At 45.3% G+C, this 27,356-nt stretch overlaps 1 protein-coding gene across 3 annotated transcripts in view; it reads left to right on the forward strand.

Moving 5' to 3' along the window:
- Positions 1-22,713, forward strand: part of FGFR3 (fibroblast growth factor receptor 3) — a 54,917-nt gene extending 32,204 nt beyond the window's left edge. The window contains exons 6-18 of one of the 3 annotated variants that reach the window (XM_064710178.1): positions 3,591-3,714; positions 4,131-4,321; positions 8,867-9,011; positions 11,610-11,803; positions 12,673-12,818; positions 12,911-13,032; positions 14,280-14,390; positions 14,525-14,715; positions 15,382-15,504; positions 17,098-17,168; positions 18,583-18,720; positions 19,235-19,340; positions 19,429-22,713. In XM_064710178.1, coding sequence (XP_064566248.1) covers positions 3,591-3,714; positions 4,131-4,321; positions 8,867-9,011; positions 11,610-11,803; positions 12,673-12,818; positions 12,911-13,032; positions 14,280-14,390; positions 14,525-14,715; positions 15,382-15,504; positions 17,098-17,168; positions 18,583-18,720; positions 19,235-19,340; positions 19,429-19,593 — 1,827 coding nt within the window. In that variant the 3' untranslated portion in view covers positions 19,594-22,713. Of the gene's footprint in view, positions 1-3,590; positions 3,715-4,130; positions 4,322-8,866; positions 9,012-11,609; positions 11,804-12,669; positions 12,819-12,910; positions 13,033-14,279; positions 14,391-14,524; positions 14,716-15,381; positions 15,505-17,097; positions 17,169-18,582; positions 18,721-19,234; positions 19,341-19,428 lie in introns of all 3 variants that reach the window. The other 2 variants (XM_064710179.1, XM_064710180.1) reach the window with 2 other exon arrangements.
- Positions 22,714-27,356: the final 4,643 nt, after the last annotated feature.

Consider the following 27,356-nt stretch of genomic DNA (forward strand, 5'->3'; position numbering starts at 1 on the left):
AGAAGCCCCCCCTCCCCACAGTTCTGGGCTGTTTCTTTCCTGTTAGCTCAGACCTGTTCCTGAAAGAGCCTTTTGTGATGGCTTCAGTGAAGCCTTTAAAGGTCCTTCCTCAGTCCTGTCCCTGCTCCAGTCTGGATGAGGCTGAGAGCATGCTCAGGTTTGGATCCTCTGAAAAGCCATGGAGGGTAAAGAAGTGGGGAGGCAGCTCCTGGGGGTAAGCTGCTCTTCAGCAGATGACATTCACAAAGCGCAAGCATCTTTTACTAATTGCAGACTGTAAGGATCATCCTGAAGTGTTTTCAGGCTTGCGTGCGCCATTCCAACAGCTTTTACCAAACTGTGTCACATCAGCTGCACTAAATTATGCCTGCAGAAAAAAAATCTGAAGTTGAAAGCAATTCCCCATCCCACTTTCCAGTAGTTTTAATCTATCTTTGAGTTTAAATTGACACGTTTCATCCTCCGAAACACAGTAGTGAGTCTTTGGCATTGCTGTGCTTTGTTTCTCTGGGGGCACCTTCCAGCAGCAAGTCAATGCTTAAAAGAGCTGTTGAAGGCAATGTCAGGACAATTACAGGAAGATTGGTTTAAGCTCCCTGTCTAGGTGTAGTTCTTTGTCCCATTCTTGATAGAAAGACATCTTTCTCTGTAATTTTCCTTCCTTTATTTGCTTGCTTTTGGTCATGAGCCACAGTTAGATATACGTAATCTAGTGTAAATCTCATCCAGTATAAATATACTGATAGATATCAGCTGAGATTTGAACCAGAAAAGGGGATTGAAAACTTGCTTGGTATCTCATGTATTTAAGATTTAAATTCCCTGTTACAACCTAACTTCATAACAGGATTAGGCAGCTTGAAAAGAATGGGCAAGATCCAGATCTGGCAGAGTTTGGTTGGCTTGCTTCATCTGGAGATCTGGTCTTAACCCAGAAATCCTTGAGCTGGGAATGTTCTCATTTGTTTTCAGTGCGTGAAAGACGTTTAATGTTGATTGTGAGAAGTCTGTTGTCAGCAAACAAAGCTGACCACTCTTCCACATCTGCCCCTTGCACATAGCATTTAGATCTGTGTGACTGGCCAGTGTAAAGCTGGCAAGAGGGAAGGGTGAGTGTTGAAAACATGATAGGCAGGCTAACCTGGTTTTGTTACAGTTCATCCTTAACTGGTAAAGGAAAGAAATTCATATGACTTATCATATGAAATTTCCCAAAGAGCATTAATGGTTAAATCCGTGTTGGAATCTCTAATATTGTAAGCCTGTGTGTGTTAAATGACCCTAGAAGGGAAGATTGAGGGGGAGGGGAGATGGAGGATTATCCCTTCCCCAGACCATTGCACTGACTTGCATACCAGTCTGGCAAACACGAGGTTCCAAGTGTGTCTGTAAATGTGTTTGTTTCACAAGGAGCCAAGAATGACAACACCAAATAAACCAGAGGGATTTCCAGTATCTCACCCACTTGATTAATGCCTGCACTAAGTCACTTCATGTTTCTAGTGTTTTATCGAGTGCAGTGACTATCCTAACATGAGAATTACTATCTTTTGCCAAAGGCTTTCAAAACTAAAAATGTCTTCCCAAGTTTCCAAACAAGTTCTGTGCCCCCAGGTTCTTCTCTATTCAAAGTTCCCATCACAAACCTGGCGAAGAGAAGTTTTTGGAAGTGTCATAAAAGTGTCTTTGAAAGTGCATCCTTTGTAAAACATCTAATTTGGACCTGGTTTTAGAATATAGGTCAGACTAGGGAGTCATCCATGTGTCTGGAGCTCCATTTCCTTGGAGTAGCTCCTGGGGGTTCCAGATGCAAACATTTTGCAATGCTGAAAAGAGGATTTAAAGAAGCCTTTAGACACAACTATGAGACAAGCCAGTATGGAAATGAGCCACTGAGCAGCCACAAATTTGCATTGAAACTTCCCTGACAGTGTGGTGTGTTCAGCTGTGGGCTCGGGGTCCAGGCTCTGTTCTCAGAGCTTCTCTCACTCTGTAATTTCCACACAGTTACAGAGATGCAGCAAGGGGGATGGATGCTGCTTTACAAAAGGTGAGATGTTGGTTCTGCTCCTTCACTGAGCTCCTCCATTTGTGCCATGCCTGGGTGGGCAGAGGTGCAGTCAGAGCTGACCAGACATCTGCCACAGCTGAGATGTCTGTACAAAATGTTTGGCCACAGCCTCCTGTTACCCATACTCTAAAATGAAAAGAAATGCCATATGCAGTGTTCTCTGAAAAATGGGGTGCTCAGCAATGCTGTTTTCAGGGCTGTAGAGGTCTACAAATTGTTAAAATTACATTTGCTTGCTTATCTTGCAACTAAGCTGTCTAGTCTCCTATGGTTTTAAACCTGCTCATTGCAAAGTTCTGGCTTTGATTGCAACTTGGCCCTCTTAGGGAAAGCATGTGGATGCAACTTATGTGTAGCAAAAGAGGTTAAATGACTTCATATTTGAGTTCACCTGCTGCAGCAAGAAATCTCCAGAAGCAATTACACCCTTGTTTTTCTCCATCAGCCCCTGACATTCTGTAGTGCAGCATTATTGTAAATCTCCTATTTCTGTGTCCTTGGGGTCACCTTCAAAATGTTTAATAAAGTTAAATGTTCTGCTTTGGGCGGCAGAAGGCATCAAATTAATATCCAGAGATTTGGAGAGCTTTCATATGCCATGCACCCTGAAGTCATCTTTGTTACTGTAGGTTGCTTTCTGTATTAATTCAGGATTTGCTTTCCATATCCATTATTTCCTCTATAATCATTGGAAACAAACGTTCTAGCTGAGATCACAGGGCAGCAGGTCAGGATGGAGGCAGGGTCTGTGCTTTCCCTTCTGCTGCTGAGCCACCATCAGCTCTGGACATGAGCCACATCCAAAAAACCAACTAGTATAAAACTTGGTGCCAAAATAGAACGGCTGGCCAAGCATCCTAGGGACCAGATTAGAGGCTGGACATGTTTGCTCCTGTTTTTTAGAGGGAATTCAGCAGACTAACTCAGTTGAGAAACCTGTTTCTGTTCAGACAAATGCCATAACCTGTTGCCTCCGGAGCGCACACATTTTAAAATACAGCTCAGAATAATAAAATATATAAAATACATAAAATATAGATCCTATATAATGCCTGTTGAAGTCATTATCTAGTGGGAGGTGCCACATTCAGTTATCAGCTGGCTTTGTTACTGTGATTAAGTCCCCATTGAAATCTCAATGTGTTACATTGTGTTGCATCATTTTTGCATTGGTCTTAATGCCTTTTCTCACTAAGACTTGACAGAATTCACAGAATCACTGGACTGGAAGAGACCTTAAAGATCATCGAGTCCAACCCATGCCCTAACACCTCAATTAAACGATGGCACCCATGGCCACATCCAGTCTTTCCTGGGATGGTGACTCCACCACCTCCCCGGGCAGACCATTCCAGAACTTTATGGCTCTTTCTGTCAAAAACTTTCTCCTTTTCCTGTAATTAACCTTATACATGGGTCCTTGTGATGTTCAGGCTTCCTCTGGGGTCCGAGTGTGTGGAAGCTCAGTGATTTTTCATTGGTTTCCAAGGCCTTTAAGTGTTTTGATTTCTTCTCCCAGCTGCGCCACCAGCAGTGGAGCCTGGTGATGGAGAGCGTCGTGCCGTCAGACCGAGGGAATTACACCTGCGTCGTGGAGAACAAATATGGCAACATCAGGCACACCTACCAGCTCGATGTGCTAGGTGAGACCCCTCTGCTTTCCCTCAACAGCTCATCTGTGGCCCTGGGGAATAGCTGCCTGATAGGATATGGGAAGCAGGAGCTTGGTTTCTTTCCCTAAGTGTTGGATTGTGTGTCTTCTAAAACCAGAACAAGCTTCTTTTTGGCCAACAATTTGGGCTCACATCTGTGATCAGTAAATTACTTGGTGGGTCTGCAGAGGGCCGGAGAAGGAATGGGAGGGCTGAAATGCCACCTCCCTTCCCAAGTGGTCCTTCCCCATCTGGCTTGAGAAGCCCTGGGTAGAGCAGCGATCATGACACCCTAATTTGTGCCCTTTCCCCTTAAAAGCCAGACGATTAACATTTCAGAGGAGAATACTTGCTGGGGGAAAAATAAGGCAAGTAAATTAGGATTTCCCCTCTTTTCTGTTTTTCAGAAAGGTCACCCCACCGACCAATCCTGCAAGCAGGGCTCCCTGCCAACCAGACTGTGGTGGTGGGGAGCAATGTGGAATTTCACTGCAAGGTCTACAGCGATGCCCAGCCTCACATCCAGTGGCTGAAACACGTGGAAGTCAATGGCAGCAAGTACGGACCCGATGGAACCCCCTATGTCACAGTGCTGAAGGTTGGTACAAGCTCCTCCTTCTCACCCTCAGGGCAGTCCTTCTGTAAGCCTGCCCAGTGGATTACTCTTCTTTTTGGAGGGGATACAGCAAAAATGTCCTGAAATCGATATTCCAAACTCTTCTGTTTGCCAGAGATAACAATACTACTGTGGTGGCACAGATAAGCAAAGTTGTAAGAGCTGAGGCAATTGTGAGAAATGCAGCATAATGAAAGAGCTGTCAGATTGCATTTGACCTAAAATTGTAAAAATACCCTTTTTTTTTTTTTTACAGCTTCAATGGAGGTACTTTCAGGGTTTATTAAAATAAAAGTCTCCCAACTAAAACACATTTTTCCTTTTCCAAGTAAGCACATTGCAGCGTGCACATACCAAATAATGCTGAACTACCAGCACCTGAGAGCCAACGTAATCTTGTTCCAGCCACTAAATTTGTGAACATTGCTGTTATCAATGCTCAGAAAAGCCTTTTTTTTCAATTGAGCAAAAAGTACGTAGCAAGACTTTACTTTGTTAAAATGCTTTCTTGAAAGGCAACTTTCAGATTACAGTCATAACAAAGCCAGGGGATTTGGTTCCCCTCAACCAATGTAAATATAAAAGCAGGGAATAAGGAGTGAGGAGCACATTGGACTTCTAAAATACTTAAAAAAACAGTTAAAGGCATCATGTGGTGGTTTTTATTAAAATATATAGGGCCAAATGGAGTTTTTCTGGCTCTGCAGTTAGTGCTGAAAGCAGATTTTGTATCTGCAGCTTCAAGTTGAGGCTGTCCTGTGTGTGGACATTCCCTGTGCACATCCTGCTGCACACACCCTTCTTCTCTTTGTATGAAGTTTGAAAAAAAAACAACCACCACTTATCAGACAGTATCTACAAAACTGTAACGCAGCCAGATACATTATAATAAAAGCCAGAGACCCTGGAAATAATTACACAGATTGAAATAACAGATTGGTTGGAAGAAATGGTTGGAGACAGTTCTGCAGGACTGGCAACATGTGCTTCTCGCGAGCTTAGAAAACTTTTTATTCCTTGCCACCTCTCCAAATGTGTTTGAATTATGCATATTTGAATTTCCCTCTGGTTTCACAGCCCAGCACCAAGCTCTGAATAGCTGGTTGTGTCACATGCCATCTCATATAGTCTCCGAGCTCCGTGTGTGGTCCCCGTGGGATAAAGTGCTACCTTTTGGAAGTTTGCAAAGCGGCTGTGAACAGTGCCTTGTGTCACAAGCACAAGCCCCCATTTTGCTTTGCTGTGGCAGAGAACATATAAATAGTCCTTATAAATAGTGTTTTAAAATTAAGTTGGAGCAGCACCGGGGTGGGTAGGTAATTAGAATTGCCAAATACCTTCTCTTCTGTGGACGGCAAAGGCTCCGCATTCCTCGAAGGGGAGCACAGGCAGGCGTTTGAAAGCACAAGTTTTGTTTGGTTTTATGTTTTTTTGCTGAATAGGACCAGCACACGTCTATTTACTACTTCTGGTTAATCAGGAATGCTTTGAATTGTGTTAATGCCGGCATCAGCGCTGGGGCACGGAGCATTTCCATTTTGGGATGCATCTTTTGTGCGCCAGTCCTGGGCCTCCACAGAGCTGTGTCAGGCCCAGCTTTGCAGGGATTTTTTTTTTTTCTTTGCCTTTTTAAATGTGGTGTGCTTGTTTTTTATATGTAAAGATGTGATAAAATGATCTTGCTGTGGTCTCAGGGCTGTCCATTGGTGTTATGGAGCTGTTTCCCTCATGCCATGCAGCGCTGCTGCCTTGCCCCAGCATCCTGGTAGGGCAAGGATGCTGTTAACAGCCCCCCTGCCCACAGAACTGCTCTCTCCTGCCCTGGGAGGGAGATAAGGCTTTTTTATCAGCCTGCCCTTCCCTCCTGCTTTCAGGAGATTTTGTGGAGTGTAGGAGCTGTTTAAACTGCTTTGGAGCAGTTTAAGCGTGGGGAATATCCCAGTCTCCATCGCAGCAAGGGAGACAGAGAGGTGCCCAGCATGTGAAATTCCCCCCCCCCACATCTAAAGGGGGGGAGGGTGAGGGGGTGTCAAACCCCACCCAAGTCCAGATGGATAAGTTGAATGCTGTACTTTCAAACCATTTTTCAAACAGCCTGACAAAACCAAGCCATCACCTGCATCAGTTCCTGAAAGCCTGAGCTAATTTGTGATCAAAGAAAACCCCTTTTTCTTTGCAGAAGAGCACTAAATGCATTCCAGTTACAGAGGGGGGCTGGCAACACTGTGCCCAAGCTTTGTCAAAAGCTAAATAGTACATTCTGCATTGAAACATGCCTGGTTTAATTATAAACAAGGCAGCAGCAGCAGGCAGGCACGTTTCCCCACTAGTCAGGGCAGACAGACTTGCACGTAAGCCTTGGAGATGAGCTCAGGTCAAAACTGGTGGTGTTTGTCATCAGACATGGACACATGGGGCTCCTCTCTGGTGCCTCCTCTGGGTTCAGTTCCTAATAACCTATCAGAGCTGGCTGCCCCAATGATTTTAATGAGCTGCAAGTCATATTGGCAGGATCAGCCTTGGAAATGAAAGGCATCAAGCCTGGACTGGAGAGTGTAAGACCAAAACAGAAAGACATTTGCTTTATTTTCATTTCCAGAACTGAAGCTTCTTCTGAAGCCACTTAAAACAGTAAAGCATTTTCAGCCAAAATAAAAACAACTGTTTAGTGTTTAGGGAAAAAGCTGGTGTGCTGTTGTGGCAGCATAGAAGAAGAGAAATAAACCCATTGCTTAAAAGTCTGAAGTTTGTTTGATTTATGTACACCACTTTATTTAGTAAAGAAGAGGCTCCTATAAGCAGTGGAAAAAATTACAGCTAATTTCTGAAAGGCAAAGTCAGCAGCAAGTTTCAGACCGCCACTGCTTATATTTTGTTTCCAAATTCTATTTTGGAATCTGATAATTGAAACAGTATTTGCTGAGCCGGGTTGCAAACACAAATCTCTGCTTTAAGCCCTCTCTCTGGTGCTCCTGTCTGTGGAGTTATTCGGAAACCATGGAGCCTTTGAGTGCTGTCAGATGGAGAAGGGGCAAACTGGTCTGTTTTTACAAAGAAATGGCATGTGTGAAGGGAAGGGAGCTCACCTGCAGCTGGTTTGGGGGTCAAAGGCAACTTCTTTTCGCCAGCCAGGTGCTGGGTGAGGTGTCCCAGCGCAGGGTGAGCCGGGGATGTCACCGCAGCCGTGCAGTCAATCCTAGCTGATGTAGGTGCCGTGCAGCTATTGTTTGGTTTACTGAAGTTCAGGTTTCTGTCTATTCCTGCAGTCTTGGATCAGTAAAAACGCTGAAGCCGATGCTAACCTAAATCTGTTCAATGTGACAGAACAAGATGAAGGAGAATATCTGTGTAGAGCCAACAATTTCGTAGGCATAGCCGAAAAGCCATTTTGGCTCCACATTCGCAAACCAAAACCAGGTAAACCACAGACTCTGTCCCAAGGCCCTGGCAACTGCAAGAATGAGCTATAACATTTTTAAGAATCTAGTGATTAAAATTACTATTCATTTTGTATTATACCCTGTCAACTGACGCTGAATGGCTTTATCTTATTTTCTTGCTAATTTTTTTTTTTACAAGACTGTAACGCCTATACAGCAATTGCCATGGAAAAATTCCCACAATAAAATGACTGTCAAATTTTCTTATCAACTTTTCATACTTTTATTCCTTTCCTTTCTTTACAATTGAGTGCTGATAACAGAATTGCATGTTAATGACCTGTGATGTTCCAAGCTCTGGAAAACCAAACTGTTTTGAGTTTTCACCTACAAAACTGAGTTAATCAGTTTTGTCCTTTGGAGAAGTAATGGAGAAATAAATATCAACATTGGCTCATGCAAGCAAACATGTTAACTAGAGAGGAGAACCAGTCTCATGGGCTCTGGGGTTTGACTCCAGCCTAGAGGGTTTGACTGCTGTATTATTCAGTACCACTGCAGGAAAGTTCCTTACAGGCACCCTCTGGTTATCAGCCAGATTTCTACTGCAGTGTCAAGGTCTGTGTAATCAATATATGGATTTGAGATGCCCACTGAAGAAATTCTAAAAAATTCTAGAGTTCTGTATTTTCAATGAACTCATGAACCATAATGTTCGTATATTCCTCTGATCAGCACTTGAATCTTTCCCCACTACATCTCCCCTCCTTCCCCCTTTCTTTCTGACTGTCCTCGTTTCCCATCTCTCTTTCCCCACCCTTGTACTCACCTCACTAACCCAAAGTCAGTCATATTGTGGGGGCAATTTTTCATTTGGATGCTTTTGCTTGCATGCTTCTTTAGTGGGACAGAGTAAGAACCTGGTGAAGGGAACTTTTTTTTTTGTTTTTGCTTTTGACTACAGGTTGCAGAGGGGAATGAATAAATAAATGCGGAAGATGGGCCATTGGAAAATAAAAAAATAAAAAAAAAAGAACCACCTTAATCTGCTTTTGAAATTTGCCTGTGGTGTCCTCACACTTGCTGGGAATGTGGCTTATTCTCTGTTTTCCCTCTTTCTATATGTGTGTGTTTTTTTTCCCCCTAGACGGCAGGTGTTAACACAACGGATAAGGAGCTAGAGATTCTGTACTTGCGAAATGTTACTTTTGAGGATGCTGGGGAATATACTTGTCTCGCAGGGAATTCTATTGGGTTCTCACATCACTCTGCTTGGCTGACGGTGCTACCAGGTATTTCCTTCTGTGCTGGCCTCTCCCTCCCTTTCCAGGATGTTTTGCTTTGGAAATGCCAAGTTCCCGGAGGCTGCCCCTTGCTTGGAGCAGGGGTGTTTTCCAGAGAGGTCTCTTCTCTGGGATTTGCTGCAGACCCCTGTTGCATACTTGCAGCTGACTCTTTTTGCATTGCATCTCAAAATTTAAATTATTGCAGTAATAATACAATAAAATGCACAGATTTTTTTTTTTTCTGTCTAATAACAGGGAGGTATTAACAGCCTCTTTGTTAGGGCTGTTAAGTGCCAAAATAAGGAGCTTTGTCTTCTTACACTGACAGTGGGAGAAGAAAATCTCCCCATCAGATGATCCAGGGCACCTAAATTGGACATGAACTGTGGATCATCTTATGAAGGATCCTTTCTGTCTGACCTCATATCTTAACCTAAAATTAGATGCATAAGTGTCTGGTGTGAGCACACCCTTCCCTGCCTGTAGCATTATTTCCACTTCACGGATGAGCAGGCCGAGATAGCGATCTCAAACAGAAGGTCAGGGAGAGTCATCTGTAGGCAGAGCACAGGAGTCCTGGCTCCCAGGGGCATTGCATGCTGCCTGCTCCAGCTGGGATCGATGAAAGCTGCAGTGGGCTTGAAACCCGAGGCCGGAGTGACCTCAATTTTGTGGTCCTTTCATGTGCAAAGCTCTTACTGACAATGAAGCCAGCGCAGAATGTGCGACAGAGAGAGCTGTTCTGCAAAAGGGGGAATGAGGCTGTGCTGCCCCCTTCACCTGCTGGATCTGCCTTTGGCTGCAGGGCCGGCTTGAGCATGGTCCAGGGAAGTACCAGCAGTATTCACATTGAATCTCATAGGTGCTGTGCCTTGCAGACAGTGCAGAAGCAAACCTTGGGTATGTTCAATACCCCCCTACTGAAAAGGCACCCAAAGTCCTGAAGAGCCCACTTTGATTTACCCAGTCACGACCACATTTGGGGTCCATCTCACAACACATCCATCTCAGGATGTGTTTAGGAAACGGGAACTTTGGCATTTCTAATCTTGACTTTATCTGTGCGGGTGATTTGGATGTAATCACTTTCACTGGGGCTTGAGAAGGTCTCCTCCATGCCCAACCCTGCTGCCAGTGGGATCTGCTGATCTTTTCTGTTTATTTGCCAGCTCTGTAATAGCTGATCTGATCCTGTTTCTGTTTCTGGCATCCACTGGATGAGAAAACATTTCCTTTGGTTAGAAGACTAATTTCTCTGTTATTTTCAGAATATCATGATATTGTCTCATCTGACTCACACTCTGCTTTTACAGTTTATGATTTCACACCTCTTATTTAAGCAAGAAATATGCAGGAGAAAACTGACCAAAAATCAAAAAGTAGAACTTTATTTTGAAGTCAGATGCAGTGAAGGACAGCTGTCTGAGCAGCAGCAGGCCCCCACAGAGAGGGGTGCAGGATACAGCCCACCTGGGGAACTTCAGCTTGCAATGCCCTGTCCATGCTACAGGAGGAGGGACAGAGCAGAGGGCAAGGCAGCTGCAGTGCCAACCACAGTGCCTGATCCCAGGAAATCTGGTATCCTGTCATGTGGGAGGAGATGGCCATTGGCAGGGTCAGGCCCTTCACAGCTGGCACACAGGCTGGAGCAGCCCCAAAGGTCACCAACAGCCCTTTCTCCATGTCCTCCTGGGCTCTGCCACCAAACACTTGAAACAGAGCCTGCTGCTGCCAGGGAAAGGCTCCTGCTGCTTGCTGAAGGGACTGCTCAGCAATGGACATGACCCATTCCTGAGCAAACCGCACCAGCATGACTTCATCATAAAGCTTCCCACTGCTGACTGTCCCTCTGATGCCAGCACACCTTTGGGGGACAGAAAATCAGTCCCACCATGGCTCCTTCCTCTGATCAACATGCCTGTCCTGAAAGGAACAAGGGGGAAAACTCAGCTGACCTATGCTGGTCTCTAAGAAGCCTTGCAAGCAGGTAGCCACTGCTGATGGGCTCATGCCATCACCCTCCTGGCTATGCCACCTCTCTGGGACAGACCTTCCAGCCTCTTCCCAGCAGAACTAAGTTTTCATTAAATAATTAAGCAGATTTTTCCCTTGGGACTTTCTCCCTGTGAGGCTTTCATCCTCACTGCAGGGTGCTGTTCAAGCCCCTTGGTCCCTCAGGGCAGGCAGCGGTCTGGTGGAAATGTTTGTTGGAGAATCTGAATCAGCAAAGTGCAGCAAACCCCAATCTTGAACATCCAAGGCATCCCAGCCACCTTGTGTGGATTTGTGGCGAGAGCAAGATCTTGGTCAGAGGGACAGCACAGATGTGTGAAGATGCCTTCAGCCTAGAGCAGTGGTTTTCAATCTGTGGGCTGGGGGCTCTTAAAAACCCAAAGTAAAATGACCCCAAAAAGGGCAAACTGAGCTAATATTTTAGCTACAGCTGCAGGTGGAAAACCACTGGCCTGGGAGAGTCCCTCACCGAAGTCACTGACACTGACGTAGCTGAAAAAGTCCTGCCCAGATTCCCTGTGCTGTATGTGTGTAGTTGTGTGTGGGCAGCTGCCCAGCCTGTCCTGACTGCCATCTCTTGTCACCCTGCAGCCGAGGAGCTCATGGAGATGGATGATTCGGGCTCAGTGTACACTGGCATTCTCAGTTATGGCACTGGCTTTTTCCTCCTTCTCCTGGTGCTGGTCTTGGTGATTGTCTGGAGGATGAAAATGCCAAACAAAAAAGCCATGAACACCCCCACTGTTCAGAAAGTCTCCAAATTCCCACTCAAGAGACAGGTAACAGAAAGTAGATACAAGATTCCTATTCCCCTCTATGGTATCCCTCCTTTTTTTTTTTTTCCTCCTCCATCTCTTTGAAATTCTCTCTCTAGGTGAGAAGCTCCACCAAAAAAACATTGCCCAAGAGGGACGTAGTTTGGCTGCAGCCTAGAAGTGTAAAATAAATAATATTTTATTTGTTTCTATGCCCATGGAGCTTTGGCAGAGGTGGCAGCTGACTGGTTTGTGAGCAGCCCCCACTGCTGTGTCCAAGAGGTTTTGGCAGTGCAGCTGTGAGTGCCACAGAAAGCACATCTGGCAGGGGAAGTCCAGTCCAGGCTCCCTGGAGGAGTGGGGATTTGGGGAGAAAAAGCACTGGTTGTGCTCATTCCTGCTTTCACAGATGTCACTGGTGAACCCAGAGCTGTTCCTGTGGTGGTGGCAAAGGTCCTCTGTGAAGTTAGAGATGTTCCGCTGCATGAAATTGCAGAGGGGCAGGACCAAAAGACACCCTGTGAAACCCCACAGTGAGGGGTACAGTACAGATTTCAAGCTTTGGCTGCAAGCTCCCAGTGGGCATTGACAGTGCCAGGATGGAGAAGTCACTTCATAGCCTGTATGGGTTGTGGAGAGGCAACAAAACTGGATGGGTTACACCTCCTCATACTGGAGGGCACTGGCTGACCTGTCCCTCTTTTCCATCTGCTAAACACTTGACCACAAGTGCCTAAAGGAGTGGATTTCTGCAAGGGTTGGGGCATTTCCCAGTTAGAAATTCCCAGAAATCTGTCCATGGGCCCAGAGAGCTCAAACCTCCTCAGTGATCCATCTCAGCCACAGCCTGCCCTGGAGATACAGTTGGCAATAACACTTCATTTGCTCTACCCAAGCAGGTGTCGCTGGAGTCCAACTCTTCCATGAATTCCAACACGCCGCTGGTCCGGATCACGCGCCTCTCCTCCAGCGACGGGCCCATGCTGGCCAACGTCTCCGAGCTGGAGCTACCTCCAGATCCCAAGTGGGAATTGACACGCTCTCGGTCAGTCAGAGCCACGGGCTGGGGTCTCTGTGCCTGCTGGGAGTGTCCCCACACCAGGACCCCCTAACATTCCTGTCTGTTCCTCCCTCCAGCCTGACCCTGGGGAAGCCGCTTGGCGAGGGCTGCTTTGGCCAAGTGGTGATGGCAGAAGCCATTGGGATTGATAAGGACAAGCCAAACAAGGCCATCACAGTTGCTGTCAAGATGCTGAAAGGTACGGGGAGTCCACAGAGGACAGAACAGCATATTGTGCTGGGATTTCCTCTCTTTGCCTCTCTTTTAAGTCTTTTATTCAAACTAGATACAAACAGAAGAAAGCAGGAACAGCCTCTCCTCCCCTTTACCCACATAGCCTGGGGGTGAGGGCTGTCCCTGGAGAGCAGGCAAAAGTGCAAATCCCATCAGGAAGAGGGACTGGGAATTAACCCAGTTCTCTGCCAGGGGGTAATAGCATCCCTGACATGAAGGGGAATCCCCCTCACTTCTAGCCAGCTCCATGAATCAGCCCACTCCTTACTCCTCCCCTAACCAGCGCTGCCTGTTCTACCAAAAGCTTGTGCAGCAATCTCAGATGGAGTTTGCGGAATTTCAGCTGACAAACTCCTTCTTGAGGAACTTTTTCATTGAGGAAGCTTGGTCCCAGACACCTGAGAAGTTAAAGAGAGACAGAAATGGGGGATTCAGTGGGCTCCTCTGGATAAGTCTCCATTTCCCATCCTGCCCCCAGGCACAGTATCCACAGACAGCTGAGGAGTTCACCTGGAGCAAGCAGGGCAGTGAGCAGCCTGGGCTTGAGGTTACATGGGGGGACATTGGGTAAAAAAAGTAATATTTCTTATGAGAAATGGGTTTGGTTAATTTACATTTCCTTCATTTCTTATCTGAAACAGGTTTCGTACGTTTACACTTCCCTCAGTCTTTTCTGAAGCTGGTTTTGGAAGTTAGGAGCATTTCCATCTTTACAAACCAAAACATTCCTTTGGGGAGGTTTTGCCAATTTTTCTACGTTTGTAGATAGATTTTTCTATTTTTGTAGAGAAATTGCAGCTTTTCATCCAAAAAATACATTCCATCCCAGCCCTGACCTTCCACCATCATTAACTGCTGTCCCCTAGAACTGAGGGACAGATGCTATCTGAAGAGCAGGTACCAGGTACCAAAATGTGATTTTTTTTTTTTAATACTTGTGAGGATGAAACAGAAGACAAAAGGCATTATTGATTTCCATATGAACATTTACCTCCACTTATATGTTCTTTTGTCTTTTTTTGTTGCCGTGGTAGTAGGTTTTGTTTTTATTTTGATTCTTCTTTCCAAAGTAGAATAAAGCCAAATACTTCCATATTCTGAGTACTGTTTCCCCATCAAAGCCCCACATGGCTGCACAGCAGTTGTAACTATACCCCTAAACACTCATTTTCTTCCTGACATTTTTTTGTTTTCCTCCTCTACTTTGTCCAGATGATGCCACAGACAAAGACCTTTCTGACCTGGTCTCTGAGATGGAAATGATGAAAATGATTGGGAAGCACAAAAACATTATTAACCTCCTTGGTGCCTGCACACAGGATGGTACGTAGCGGGGTCATGGGAGGCTCAGATTTGGCCCTCCCTTCTTTATAATCACTGGCTGCCCAAACTGGCCCAGATGAGATTTGGGTGGTCAGCTCTTCCCCTGCTGGATGCTGATGTGCTGTTCCTTGCAGGACCACTCTACGTGTTGGTGGAGTATGCGTCAAAGGGGAACTTGCGGGAATACCTCAGGGCACGACGCCCACCTGGCATGGACTATTCCTTTGACACCTGCAAGCTGCCCGAGGAGCAGCTGACTTTTAAGGACCTGGTTTCCTGCGCCTACCAGGTGGCACGGGGCATGGAGTACTTGGCATCTCAGAAGGTGAGTTGAGAAACCTTATTTGGTAGAAGCCTTGGTCAATGCCACGCGTTCAAAGGCAGGGAATGCTCTGTGTCTGGGACAACCCCAGGCAAAACATTGCAGGCTTCTCCCTTTAGAGGCCAAATATTGCTGGATGAAGTATCTTGGGGTTTTGAAGCTGGAGGCTTCATCCATATGCAAAGTCCCCGTATGCAGGCTGCATTCCTGAACCATGCAGCTGCACAGCTCTCACCTGCCAGGATCATTAGCACCCACAAAACGCCTATAAAAGCACCAGCGACCCAGACCATTCTGTGAGTCTGTGCATTTTGGATGTAGAGGGGTACCTTAATTTGAAGATACCCAAACTTCACCCTGCACTCCCCTTCCTAGGGGAACCAGCACAGAAAAGCAGCTGCCCATCCCAGGGGAGGGAAGTTGGTTTTCTCACCCCTAAATCCCATCTGGAGACGAAAAGCACGAAAAGGCCACCAATTCAGTGTTGCTAAGAGGTGGCTCCCACTGAGCAGGCACGGTGGCATGGTGACACACAGAGCCAGAAGCTGAGCAGTGCCACAGCTTTATGAGCCTGGGAGTCAATGAAACAGCAGCTCAGCTCATAAACCACACGGTGCCGTTGGTTCCAGCTAACGAGCCTGAATTTATTGGCTTGCTCACCTTTCACAGTGCATTCATCGCGACTTGGCAGCCAGGAACGTGTTAGTCACTGAAGATAATGTGATGAAAATTGCTGATTTTGGCCTCGCTAGAGACGTTCACAACATTGACTATTACAAGAAAACCACCAATGTAAGTACAGAGCTGCCAAGCACACACAGTTCTCCTTCTGGCAGGGGGCTCGGTCATCCCTGCAGCAAGAGGCCCTTGTCCCACATCTCCCTTCCTAGAGGGGCTTAGGAGGAAGAAATCTGACAAGGACTTCACCTGGTGAGGGACTGTAGATAGGCTGGTCCCAGGAGTCTATCCACCGTGTTTTTATCCTGACAGATCCTGGTCCTGCTAGCAGCTGGTTGTGAGGTCTCAGCTCTGACCAGGATGCTTTAGACTAAGAGAAGCTCAGGTTTCTCCCAAACAGGAGTGGAGCCCTTTCCAGTCTGCTCCACTCCTGTTCATAAACGACCCAAGGAGCTAACTTCTGTCTCACCAGAGCCCTTGACAGAGGAATGTCATTTCTTGTATACCTGGATCTACCTGTCTTTCATGTATTTCTCTCTTTTTTGCATCTGAGCTTCTTGACTCCACTGCCAAGTGTGAGAAGATGGTCCCAGACAAGGGCTGAGGCCTGGAGCTGTTTATATTTTCTGTAGAGATGAATTTACAAGTGAAGGGCTGAGAGAAGAAGCCCTGTGTCTTGGTTCAGAGCCTGCAGCAGATGTTGAGCCCTGAGGGAAAACCCTGACTAGGACAGAGTGAGGGATGGCAGGGGAAGATTGAGGGCAGTGCAGAACCTGCGGGTCCTGGGATTGCAAGGGGTTTAAATGTCCAAGCAATCGTTTGAAGTCTACCGTGTCCATCCTGATCCACTTCAATAGCATATCAGAAATCTTCCTTAATTGCCAGGATTTCTTAATCATAAATTAATAACAATTCTTGGGAATTTTAATCACAGATTAGATGGATTTTTCTCTGTTTGAGCTGTGTGGAACAACTGAGAGCATAATCCCATTTGTATATCCTGCCTGTGTCTCATCTCTAGTTGTCTCCCACAGTGGGTGAGGAGAGGACAAAGTTCCTCCATATCCAAATCATGGTTCAAACAAAAAACAGTACTTTCTGTCTCCCTCCAGGGACCAAACAAAAAGCCCTAGAGAATTATGATTAATCTAGCCTTTCTCATCTTGTATTTCTCACATGGCAGTCTGTGTTTCTGACCCTGATGTAGGATGGGATCTGACCTCCTCCTTTAGCCTCCAGCAGGATCAGGATTTGTTTCTTAGAGGACCTGGCCCTTGCCTTCACTCTTTGGAAGTTTCCCTTCAAGTTGAGCCTAAACTGGGTTTGGACTTGGAGTCAACTGTACTTTCCAGACAAAGAGATGGAAAGCGTTGTCCCATGCTCTGCCACAGAGTTCACTGCATCTATGAGCCCTGGATGCTGTTCCCATGCAAAGATTTAGATGCACTGATATGCTAAACCTGCCTTGGCAGTGAAATACAGTCCTCTACAGAGAGCATTCACTGCAGAGATTGTCAGTGAAGATCCAGGGGATCAAATGCTCTAATCTGTTTATATGGCCACTGCTGCTTTGCCCAGTGACCGGGAAGGCAGATGTGGTTGTTAATGAAAATGTCTCAAACTGGATTAGAAAAGAAGATTCAGATGGTGCCGTTGTGGCTGGGGGAATATGCTGATGGGATGTTCCCATTGTCTTCCTAATTACAGGGTCGGCTGCCTGTGAAATGGATGGCTCCAGAAGCCTTGTTTGACCGGGTCTACACTCACCAGAGCGATGTGTAAGCAAACCCTCACTTTTTAAAAAAAAAATACAACGGGGAAATCAACACCTATAGTATCTTACAGACAAAAGTACTGCTAACCATGACCCGGGCTTGTTCTCTGCTGGAGTGCCTGGGGATGCAAAAGTGCAGGAATTGATTCCAAGCTGCATCTTCACGCACGTGGTTTTATTTTGCTGTTATCTGGTTGCTTTCATCTGAGGGTCTCTAGGGAGCTGCTGAAAAATTACTGGAAAGCGGACAGGTATTTCGTCCACTTTGTAGATGAGGTGATTCATCCAGCAGTTGAAAAATACTGTGCCAAAAAAACCTCATGAGAAAAAAAATTACCCTCAGCATCCTCCACACTTTGTCCCAGACTGTTACACTTCAGTCAGGGATGTGGAATGAGCTTGAAATATTCTGCCTCTTGTTAAAATTGATCAAAGAATATTCAACAAATATAGTCTCAGATTAATTTTGTCATTTCATTTATTTCATTTTTTCTGATCCTGTCTCATCTGTTTTAGTGCCTCTGCACAGTAACCAAACAGCAGAGCACTCCTTACATGTAAATCAGTAACACATCTGAATTTTGCAAGGGCTGAAGCAGCTCCACATATACACTAGCTTTTTATTTTAATATTTGATCAATAATAGCATTTCTGTAGCTAGCCTGCCTTCTCCCCAGAGCTCACCACTCACAACTGGACAAACAAATCCTTTCTATTTCTGTATTTTTCAGATATTTTGACTTTTATTCATCTTAAATCATACTTTCCTTGCTTAGATAATGCTGCAGAGAGCATGACAGATAAATCAAATCTAGAGAATGGGAGAGTGAGTGTGCATGAAAGTGAAACAGAGACAGATAATCCCTGTTTTTAGAAAGAAAATGAAGAAGGCAAAAGATAGTTTTGAAAAAAGGACTTTTAACCAGAGCACAGCTGCAGGACTGAAGTGTGTAACATTAGTGCTCTGCTGATTTTTGTTGGGGTATTTTTCCCCCGGCTTGGCCAGTGAAATGGGTGTTGTAACAAGCAAGTTTTGGTATCAGCTTGCACAATTAGTGGCCTGTGGTTCCAAGCCTGCAATTCAGTGAAGCCGTGCATGAATAATTTGATTTGTTCCATTCAGTGGAGCTGGTGGAAGACCTAACAAAGAGCTGGCGGTGATAGATGGGCTGTCACCTATCTGATTAAATGCTCATTTCAATTTCAGACTTGGTGCCTGGGATTTCTTTGCTATTGAGTTGGATCAGCAGAGATCTCCAAGTAACTAGTAAAAATGGCCTAGGCAATTAGTCATGCTATTGATGACTTTGTTAGCTATGCATGGCTGCACAGAAATAAAGCCAGGCAAGGGGGATGGGATATGGGGGGGCTTGGAAAAAAACCTCATTGAATTTTAAAGATCTTTCTGTGGTTTCCAGCTGGTCTTTTGGAGTGCTACTATGGGAGATCTTCACTTTGGGAGGGTCTCCATACCCAGGAATTCCTGTTGAGGAACTCTTCAAGCTCTTGAAGGAAGGCCATCGGATGGACAAACCTGCCAACTGCACCCATGATTTGTGAGTGTGTGCTGGGGCTGACCTTGCTGCACTCCCCATTCCCTCTGAGGCCAAATACACCCCACTGGGCTCTGCGTTCTGGGCTGTTGGGACATCCCCACTGGGAAATGGTGTGGCCATCTCCAGGTAGACTTTCCTCAGCCCGAGGCTGCTGAGTGACATGCAGCACCTCCCTTCACTGGGCAGGTGGCACCTGGGGTGTAGCTCTGGTGTGTCACCTTCAGGACAGGTCCTCCTCCTGCTCTGGGGGCACAGTCATGTGTCAGATGATCACTAATGAGGATCATGACTCCACAAAGCCATCAGATGATCACTAATGAGGATCATGGCTCCACAAAACCATCAGATGATCAGTGATGCGGACCATGGCTCCACAAAACCCTCCTCTTCCCCACAGCTGGCCATGGCTGAAGCTGCATTGGCCACAGCTGTTCCTTCAGTGATTTGGAGATGGATGGGCAGGTGGGTGGGTGTCACTTGGCCACATGTGACTGTGCCATGTCCCCATGTGCAGGTACATGATCATGCGGGAGTGCTGGCACGCCGTCCCCTCGCAGCGACCCACCTTCAAGCAGCTGGTGGAAGACCTGGACAGGGTCCTCACTGTGACATCCACCGATGTGAGTGTGGTGTGATGGGTTTGGGAGGGGGTCACTTGGGCCGTGGCATGGAGAACCCCCAGCACTGATGTCTCTGTCACCCTGGCAGGAGTACCTGGACCTCTCGGTGCCCTTCGAGCAGTACTCGCCGGCCGGGCAGGACACCCACAGCACCTGCTCCTCAGGGGATGACTCGGTCTTTGCACATGACCTGCTGCCTGATGAGCCCTGCCTGCCCAAGCACCCGCCCTGCAACGGCGTCATCCGGACGTGAGCAGCCCGGGCACGTGGACAGACAGACGGACAGACGGGCGGGTGGGCATTGTGCCCGTGGAGGCACGAGTGCGGGGCGCCGAGCGTGAAACCGTACTGAAGGATCTTCCAGTGGAACTGTGTGATGGTGCCTGGAGATTTGTGTTGTTGACAAGCTGTTCAGGGTAAAAAGAAAAAAAAAGAAAAAAAAAAAAGAAACTTTTTTTTTTTGTCAATTTTTTTTTTTTAATTTTTTTTTTCCCCTATTGCTGTATGAAAAGTCAAGAAGCACTGTTTGGCCTGAAGGAACTAATCTCTTGCCAAGATGATCTGTCCTAGATGATTTTTTGTTTGTTTGTTTGTTTGGGGTTTTTTTTGTTTACTTTCCATTTTGTTAGGGATTTTTCCTTTACTAAGGAGAATGTTGAACCTGGGGGGTGCTGACCTCCCAGCCTCCGCGTTCCGAGTGCCACAGTAACCGTTCTGTGCCTGCAATACGAAGAAAAGAGAAAAAGAAAACTTCTTTTATAAAAAAGCAAAAAAAAAGTGTCAAGAATGTGGAAATTCTTCGCTTATGCAATCTGTACATGAACCTTTTTGTTGGAGCTGAAAAGCCACGTTGCCTGCAGGGATTCATATATTTATAAAAATACCTATATTTTTGTTGTCGTCGTTTTTATAGCTTCACGATCATACTACCCAGCTACATAGAAGGAATCCTTTCTGGAAGAACAGAGAGCAAAGCTAAATAAAATGCAAATTTGTCATGGAGAAATGAAAGTAAAAATGGTGAAAAAGAGATGGTCAAGTCATCTGAAGTGTCAGCGCCTTGGCCCTTGCACGGGGCTGGGAGCGACGAGTCGGTGCCAGGGCAGGAGCAGAGCCCAGGGATGGCAGAGACCTGTGGGATCCCTGGGGAGCAGAGCATCACACCCTGACCTTTGAGACCAGCCAGCTGGGGGGGGAAAAAAGGAATAAATCTCATTTTTGGGGGTTTGCCTGTTCTTGCTTGCCAGGGGTGAGTGGGGGGAGCAGCTCCTCCATGCACCCCTCGAGGCCAGAGGTTTGGCTCCATCTACATGCAGTGACTTGGAGAAAGAAGTTACGGGTACCTGTAGGCAAGAGCCTTTAACTTATATCAAAAAGGTTTATTCCAGAGAATCTGTGTATAAATCTATAAATATATCTTGTATATATATAAATAAATATATTGAAAGAAAAGAATGTATAATACTAATGCAACGTAAAGCAGTACTGAGAGAGAGTCTCAAAATACGAGCATTGCAATCTAGGATATACTGATCTGGGCAAAAGAAAAGATGTTTTTGATTGTCTGTTTTGTATCTTCACAGTTTTGTTTTAAAAATTGTACCTTAACATGTATATTTGTAAAGTTATTTATAGACATTAACATATCTGTTCATTGGTTTAAATAGCATAGCGTTACTGTAAACTTTAAATTTCACCAAACTTAAGGGTGTTTTTTTTAACTTATTAAAATGGAGAAAAAATATATTAATCAAGTTTTTCCTTTGTGTTTATGGGAAATATTGAAAGAATGTATAGATGTACAGTCCTTTAACAAATTACATTTAATGTTATAAATATATATATGTATTCATTAAAAAAATATTAGTTTATCCTGGATTGCAGTGAGCAAAGGTAAGTTTATTTTTCAATACATCACCAGTGGTTAAAACCAAACAAATAGCAGCAGAGAGATGATTTTTACACATTTCAGAAAAATAGGGCCAAGAATTCTTCCATCAGTTTAACCACTGTGCATTAAGGGGGTGTGGGTGTTTATTTTTCTATTTTCAAATGAAGGTATTCTTTGTGGTCGATTTAATAACAAGTATGCAGCAAAGTGAAATGTTGACTTTGGATGGTGCAGGGTAGGTTTTTTTCTCTCCCCTTTGCCAGTACTGTTGTATTTTGGGCTTCAGAAATGCCATGTGAGCAGAATAGTGACACTGTTTGCAGGAGAGCTGCTACAGCTGCATATTTCTTTTGCATCTAACACATTGGAAAGTGCCAGTGATGCCTGATTTTTGGTGTTTAGAATGCTATGCTGTTTTGTTCCTCAACACCAGATAGCTGTGTAAAAGCACAGGAGTGACCTAAAGAATGTTAGCATGGATCAAGCTGACGGTGGGGGATGTTTGGGCTGAGGATTTTTTGTGGGTGGGTTTGTTTTTTTTTTTTTTTTTTTGTCCAGAAGACTTCTTTATGTACTACCAGAAGAGGGAAAGCAAATTACATCCTGAATTCGTTCTTTTCATTTTTCTCTGGTGCATATTGCATATCAATGTTTCAGAATAACAGGATGACAGCATCTCATTGAAAGATTTTTTTTCTTCTTAGAGCCACAGAATCCTTATCCTAAAATAAATAATTTATAGTTTGAGGTTACTTCAGTGGAAGTTTGAGAAGGTAGATTTCTATAGATTTTTGTTTTGTTGGAATAAAAAAAAAAAGAATTTTTTGGTATTTTCTTACAAATGTCTGCTAATTGTGTACATTCCAAGTACTCGAAGCAAAGAGTTTTCCTGTACTGAAAAAAGAAAATGTACAAAACTGTGCATGGTTTTAAATGTTACTAGATATTATAAATATATATATAATTTATTGAGTTTTTACAAGATGTATCTGTTGTAGACTTGTTGACTTTAACATTTCTTATTCAATGCTTATATAGTTTTATAGCCTGGACTATTATCTTTAAAAGCTTAAAAAAAATTAAAAGTTCCAATTTTGTTACATTTTATACTGTTGATGTTACAATCCACAGGTTTGCATAGTGTGATTTTTTGCAATGAGCAACTCTGTTCAGTTTATTTTAATACTGTACTTCTGTGCCTGACAGCTGCAGCTGTCAAAGGTGTGAGATGAACACTAAATAAAACTATTCTGCTTTTGTTAACATGGAAAACTTACTTCTACCAAAAAAAAAAAATAAATAAACAAGTTGATAAATTTTGGGGTTTATTCCTAGTTGTGAGGGTCCTTTGCAAAACCAAGTGTTCCAGGCACTGGGACTTGTAGTGCCAGAAAGGTTTAAATTTTTTTTATAGTGCTGCTTTGCAAGTCTTGGCCAGTTCAGGTTTTGTATTCATAATAAATGGTAGCCATTTTGGTTGAAGGGCAGTCTCCTGTATTTGTTAGTGGGCGTATTTGTAGCCACACCAGCAATTGTGAGGTGTCAGCCCTGGCTTTGACTTTGGGGAGGCCAAGCAAGGGAACTCAGTAAAACCCGGTTTTGCTGCTAGCAGACAATGCAGGGAAATTTTGGGCCAATCCTACCAGCACTTTCATACAATGCTGATTCCTACAAGTGGTCCTGTTGGAATGCATCCCAGACACCTGGATGTGGGCATGCAAGTTTGCCTACCTGTGTACAGCCTGCCCACTAGCAAACCTTTGTGCTTTAAGCAGCTGGGCATGGCATGGCATGCATCCAAGGAGGTTGTATCTGTGGCACTGGGACTGGCACCAGCGCTGTTCCATCTTAGATTACAAAAATACTAAAAATTACATCAGGTTGGGGTAATTTCCTTGCCACTGTAAGAAAAGACACCATTCTTTTAGTACCACTGTGTTGTGAGAGGAGTCTTGCTACCTGAAATGAGTTGCTTCCTTGCTTTAAGGACACACTTTGGTGGCCAGCCCTGAGCCCACCCCCAGCAGGAGCAGCATGAAGACCAGCCATAGCCATGCAGGGCTGCAGGCAGAGCATGGCTGAATGGCCTTTGCTGGCTCATGAGGAACTTGCTTCATCAGGGCAGGGTGGTGAGGATGTTGTGCTCCATTTGCCACCGCCAGGACTGGAAAAGCAGAGAGGATCAGATCCTTCTGCAGCAGTGAGCTGTGGTGTACAGCACACCTGCGCTTGAAAGCTTTCCCAATAAAAGCCTGCTGGGCAAGCGGAGAACACAGAAATCAAAGTCACAAAGAGGAAAATCTGTCCTGGTGCAGTGGCTGACCTGAACATGGTGCTGGCTTGGTGTTTGCTTTCCCTCTTGGGTTTCATGATGTCATTCTTCCTCTGCTGGCCTTTCCCCACAGCCGTGTTTGCTTGTGGCCCAGAAGAAGAGGATAATATTTGACTTTAATTGCCCCACAATGCATCCAGTCCTAAGCCCAGGATGAACATTTGGCAGCAGTATGTGACGTGCATTGAGTAACGCACTAAACAACCTCAAGGAAAATTTGCAAATTTACTTGGTTAGGCCGTGTGACTGAGTGAACATCCCACTGCAGCTCATCTCCCCTTCAGTGGCTGCAGCCTTCCACCCAAACCCAAAATGCCCTTTACACATGAAAGAGTTATTTTTCAAAGCAAAGCAAAGCTAACGTCTTCTTTCCTCCGTGGGTGACTGCACAAATAGAGCCTCTCACTGGCTGTCGTGTTTCATAGCAACATTCAAATAAATTCCTAAAATTGTGATTTATTTCCATTGGTCATGGCTCCATGGTGAGACAGGGAGGATTTGGCAAAAGGAAGAAAAGTCTGAAGCCCTGCAAGGTCAGTAGGAGAAGGCAGCTAGAACCAGAACAGCAAAGTTTCCTGGTGGTTGGTGTGATTTCAGACTTTCAAAGGTGTTTCCTGCTGGTGATTCTTCTGAGCAAACTCATCCCTCCCAGGAGCTGTATAATCTCCAGAAAAGGGAATATGGAGACGTGTTGTGCTGATATTAAAAAGGAGAATAAAGGGTGAGTGATGGCTCTGCTCAACACAGCAGAGCTATAACAACAGGAGGGCACAGGGGAACAGCCAGAGGAGATGCCAGGAGCTGAAGAACTTTCTTGGCGCTTGTGGCCCAGGACTCACCAGAGACAGGGAAATTATTTGTCACTCTTGTTTATGCCCTCTTTTTCCTTCACTTTCTCAGGCATGTTAGCTTTCACTTAGTTCCTCTGTTTCATAACCATCGTGTTGTTTTTCACAAACAGCATCTCAGGTGTCGGTAACATGTCAAGCTGAAAAACCTTTGTGCCCTGCCCCAACAAGATTGTTATCTAAAACCAAGAAAGAAATCATTGTTGTAGTGTGCAGTGTTGCAATCAGAGCCTCATGGGGACATTTCTGGCCACACACAACTCTGGGTTTTGGTGCCCATCAAAGACCAGCTCTGTCTCAGACCATTTTTTTTTTCCTTGGGTGGTGGTGTCTGGCAGGAGTAGAGTTTGGGGAAGCATGCAAGCAGAAGAAAGATATATCTCACCAAATGTGCAAGTGGGATTGGCACAGGAATGATTTTGCTGAAGACCAAAGTCTGCATCACACTCACCATCCATGGTTTGCTCCAGCTTCCTCACTGGTGCAGGAAAAACTGGCATTTCCATCAAGAAGGAAGGACCCCAGCTTGGAGAAGAGAGCAGAAATAAGGGACCAAGCCAAGTGCATCTTCAACCCAGCACTAAATTCATATAGGCATTGGGCACAAAATTTAAACAGTAAAAGCAAGAGGAAATGTGGCACCAGGAGACCATAAGGCACCTCCCAACCTCCAGGACACCTGGGTGCACTCCATACACATTTAGCCAGAAAATCAGGCAGCACAAACTGATACTGGGCAGAACAAGATGGATAATCAGTACATATCCTCTGCAGTGATACACACCCTGCCTAGCCCTTGTTGCTGGCATTTAGCTAAATGCCATGCACACTCATCTCTGGGGCTGCCTGGGCACCCTCTGCGTGCTCACTGAGATGGGGTGGGAGGTGCTACCACTGTCTTGCATGCCAGGTAGGCACTGGGTTCAGCCAAGCCTGAGCCAAAGGCAACATGGATGTTGGTGTAATGAGAGACTTCGAGATGTTACAGACTGTATTAAAGAGCAGGTTACAAGCAGGAGTGGTGAAATTTTTGACTCATACCAGCAAAATCTCTTAATAGGAGAGGAGCAGAACTATGGGCAGCAGAAAAATCAAGGCTGAGAAAGGCAATATAAACATAGCACGTCCCCTGAGGGCTCTGCCAGACTGGTAGAACTGGGGAAAAAACCCAAATGAATTCTTAAAAGTTCTCAGTGAAGCTGCCTCAAGCAGCTTTGGAGAATAACTTGGTGCTCACAGCCTGCACAGACACAGCACTGAGCTCCTTGAAGAAGTGCTGTTATGCACTCCTGACATGTTCCTGCACAGCCAGAAGAGCTGCCTGGACACCCAGGATCCAGCCAGCAGCTTGCCACTTTCCCAGGAGCCAGCATGTTACTCTATGTGGTAGCTGAGATCCTGCTGAATTGCCCAGACCCAAAGAGAAATCATTCCTAGTCTTTCCTGGGTAGCACAGTTATCTTTTCCCCCAGCAGAGAAAACAACTTAGTCAAGAAATTACTCTTTCTGCTGACCTTCCATCAGACACTTGTCTAGTCTGCTCAGCAAGGCAGAAAACACATTTATTGGTTTCGGCCAACTTTTCCACTTTCACACCAATAATACAGAGGAGGCAGAAAAAGCCAATTTTCTCCCAAACGAGAAATGGGCTTGTCTTTGCGGAAGTTTTCAAGCAAACTCTGCTAATTAAACCTGCTTTAGTGGTGCTGACAGGTAACCTCTTCATATTGCAGGAGACAGAGATTTGTTTTCATCCTCCTGTGCCTCCCAGCAGCGTTTGTCTGTCCCACATCCATGTCTGTCCCACAGGCAATGGCAGGCCCTGAGGTGATGGTGCCTGAGGTCGTTCTGGAGGAACAAAGAGCATTGACAGATGCTCACTGCACATTGCAGAGTTCCAGAACCACCACCTCCCTGTCTTGGAGTGACAGACAGCCATCTCCCACGTGGCAAGAACATTACATGGATGATGCCCACTGTATTTTCATTCATTAATTTCATTCTTGCCTTCATGCACCTCCATGAGGGCTGAGCAGAGGGACAGGATCAGCTCTTGGATGTGTCTGATTGATTCAGTTTGGCCAGTGGCTTCAGAAGATGTCCAGTGCCAGTCCCAGGGTTTTGCCTAATACCATTTTCCAGGGATGTCTTTTCCCATTTGATGTCAGTTTCTTGCCTTAGCAGCAGCCTGACCACCACACACCTCCTGGCCCAGCCAAGGGACTCCAGCAGGTGATAACTGCAGGACCATGGACCTTAAACCCTCAGGAAAGTGCTGAGCAGGCACTGCTGGGCATGCCAGCGTAAAGACACTGAGATGTTCCGATGGTAAAGCCAATATGGAAACCAAAGGAGAAGAACAGAGATGGGCACAGGGGAAGCTGAGTCATCTTTGTAAAAGGAGGGAAAGTTCCAAGCTGTCAGATGGTTTCCTAAGAAACATGCAATACCTTTCCAGTTCTGAGTTCACACACTGGGAATGTGCTGCTGTCAGACAGGGCCACTCATTTACAGCCTGCATATAAGAATTTCAAAGTTGTGGTAGTCTGAAAGCCATCGCAGAGCTCTTATTATACACAAAATGCAAATATCTGGTGATTTTCTTTCTTGGACAGAAACCATGCAGCCAACTCTAACCTACAAGGGATGCAGGAGGTAAATTTTAGGCCTTTTTGATCTGGCATTGTAAAATGCTTTTGTGGAAATGCGCTTGTCAGCACATACATTCCTATGGAATGCTTCTGTTGGAGGTTTATGGTTTACACATGCAAAACCTCTGCGAGTACCTCCCAAAGGCATTTATGGTCAAACTCTGGGAGAACACCTGCACCATCTTGATGAGACCATGCAGAGTCTCCCTCTTCAAAAAAGTCATTCCACTCAGAACAACCCTTATTGCCTCAGCCTGGGGTGTATAAACACCCAAATGATAAAAATAATCTGCC

This window comes from Zonotrichia leucophrys, chromosome 4 (genome assembly GCF_028769735.1).
Source record: "Zonotrichia leucophrys gambelii isolate GWCS_2022_RI chromosome 4, RI_Zleu_2.0, whole genome shotgun sequence".
In the NCBI taxonomy this organism is placed as follows: Eukaryota; Metazoa; Chordata; class Aves; order Passeriformes; family Passerellidae; genus Zonotrichia; species Zonotrichia leucophrys.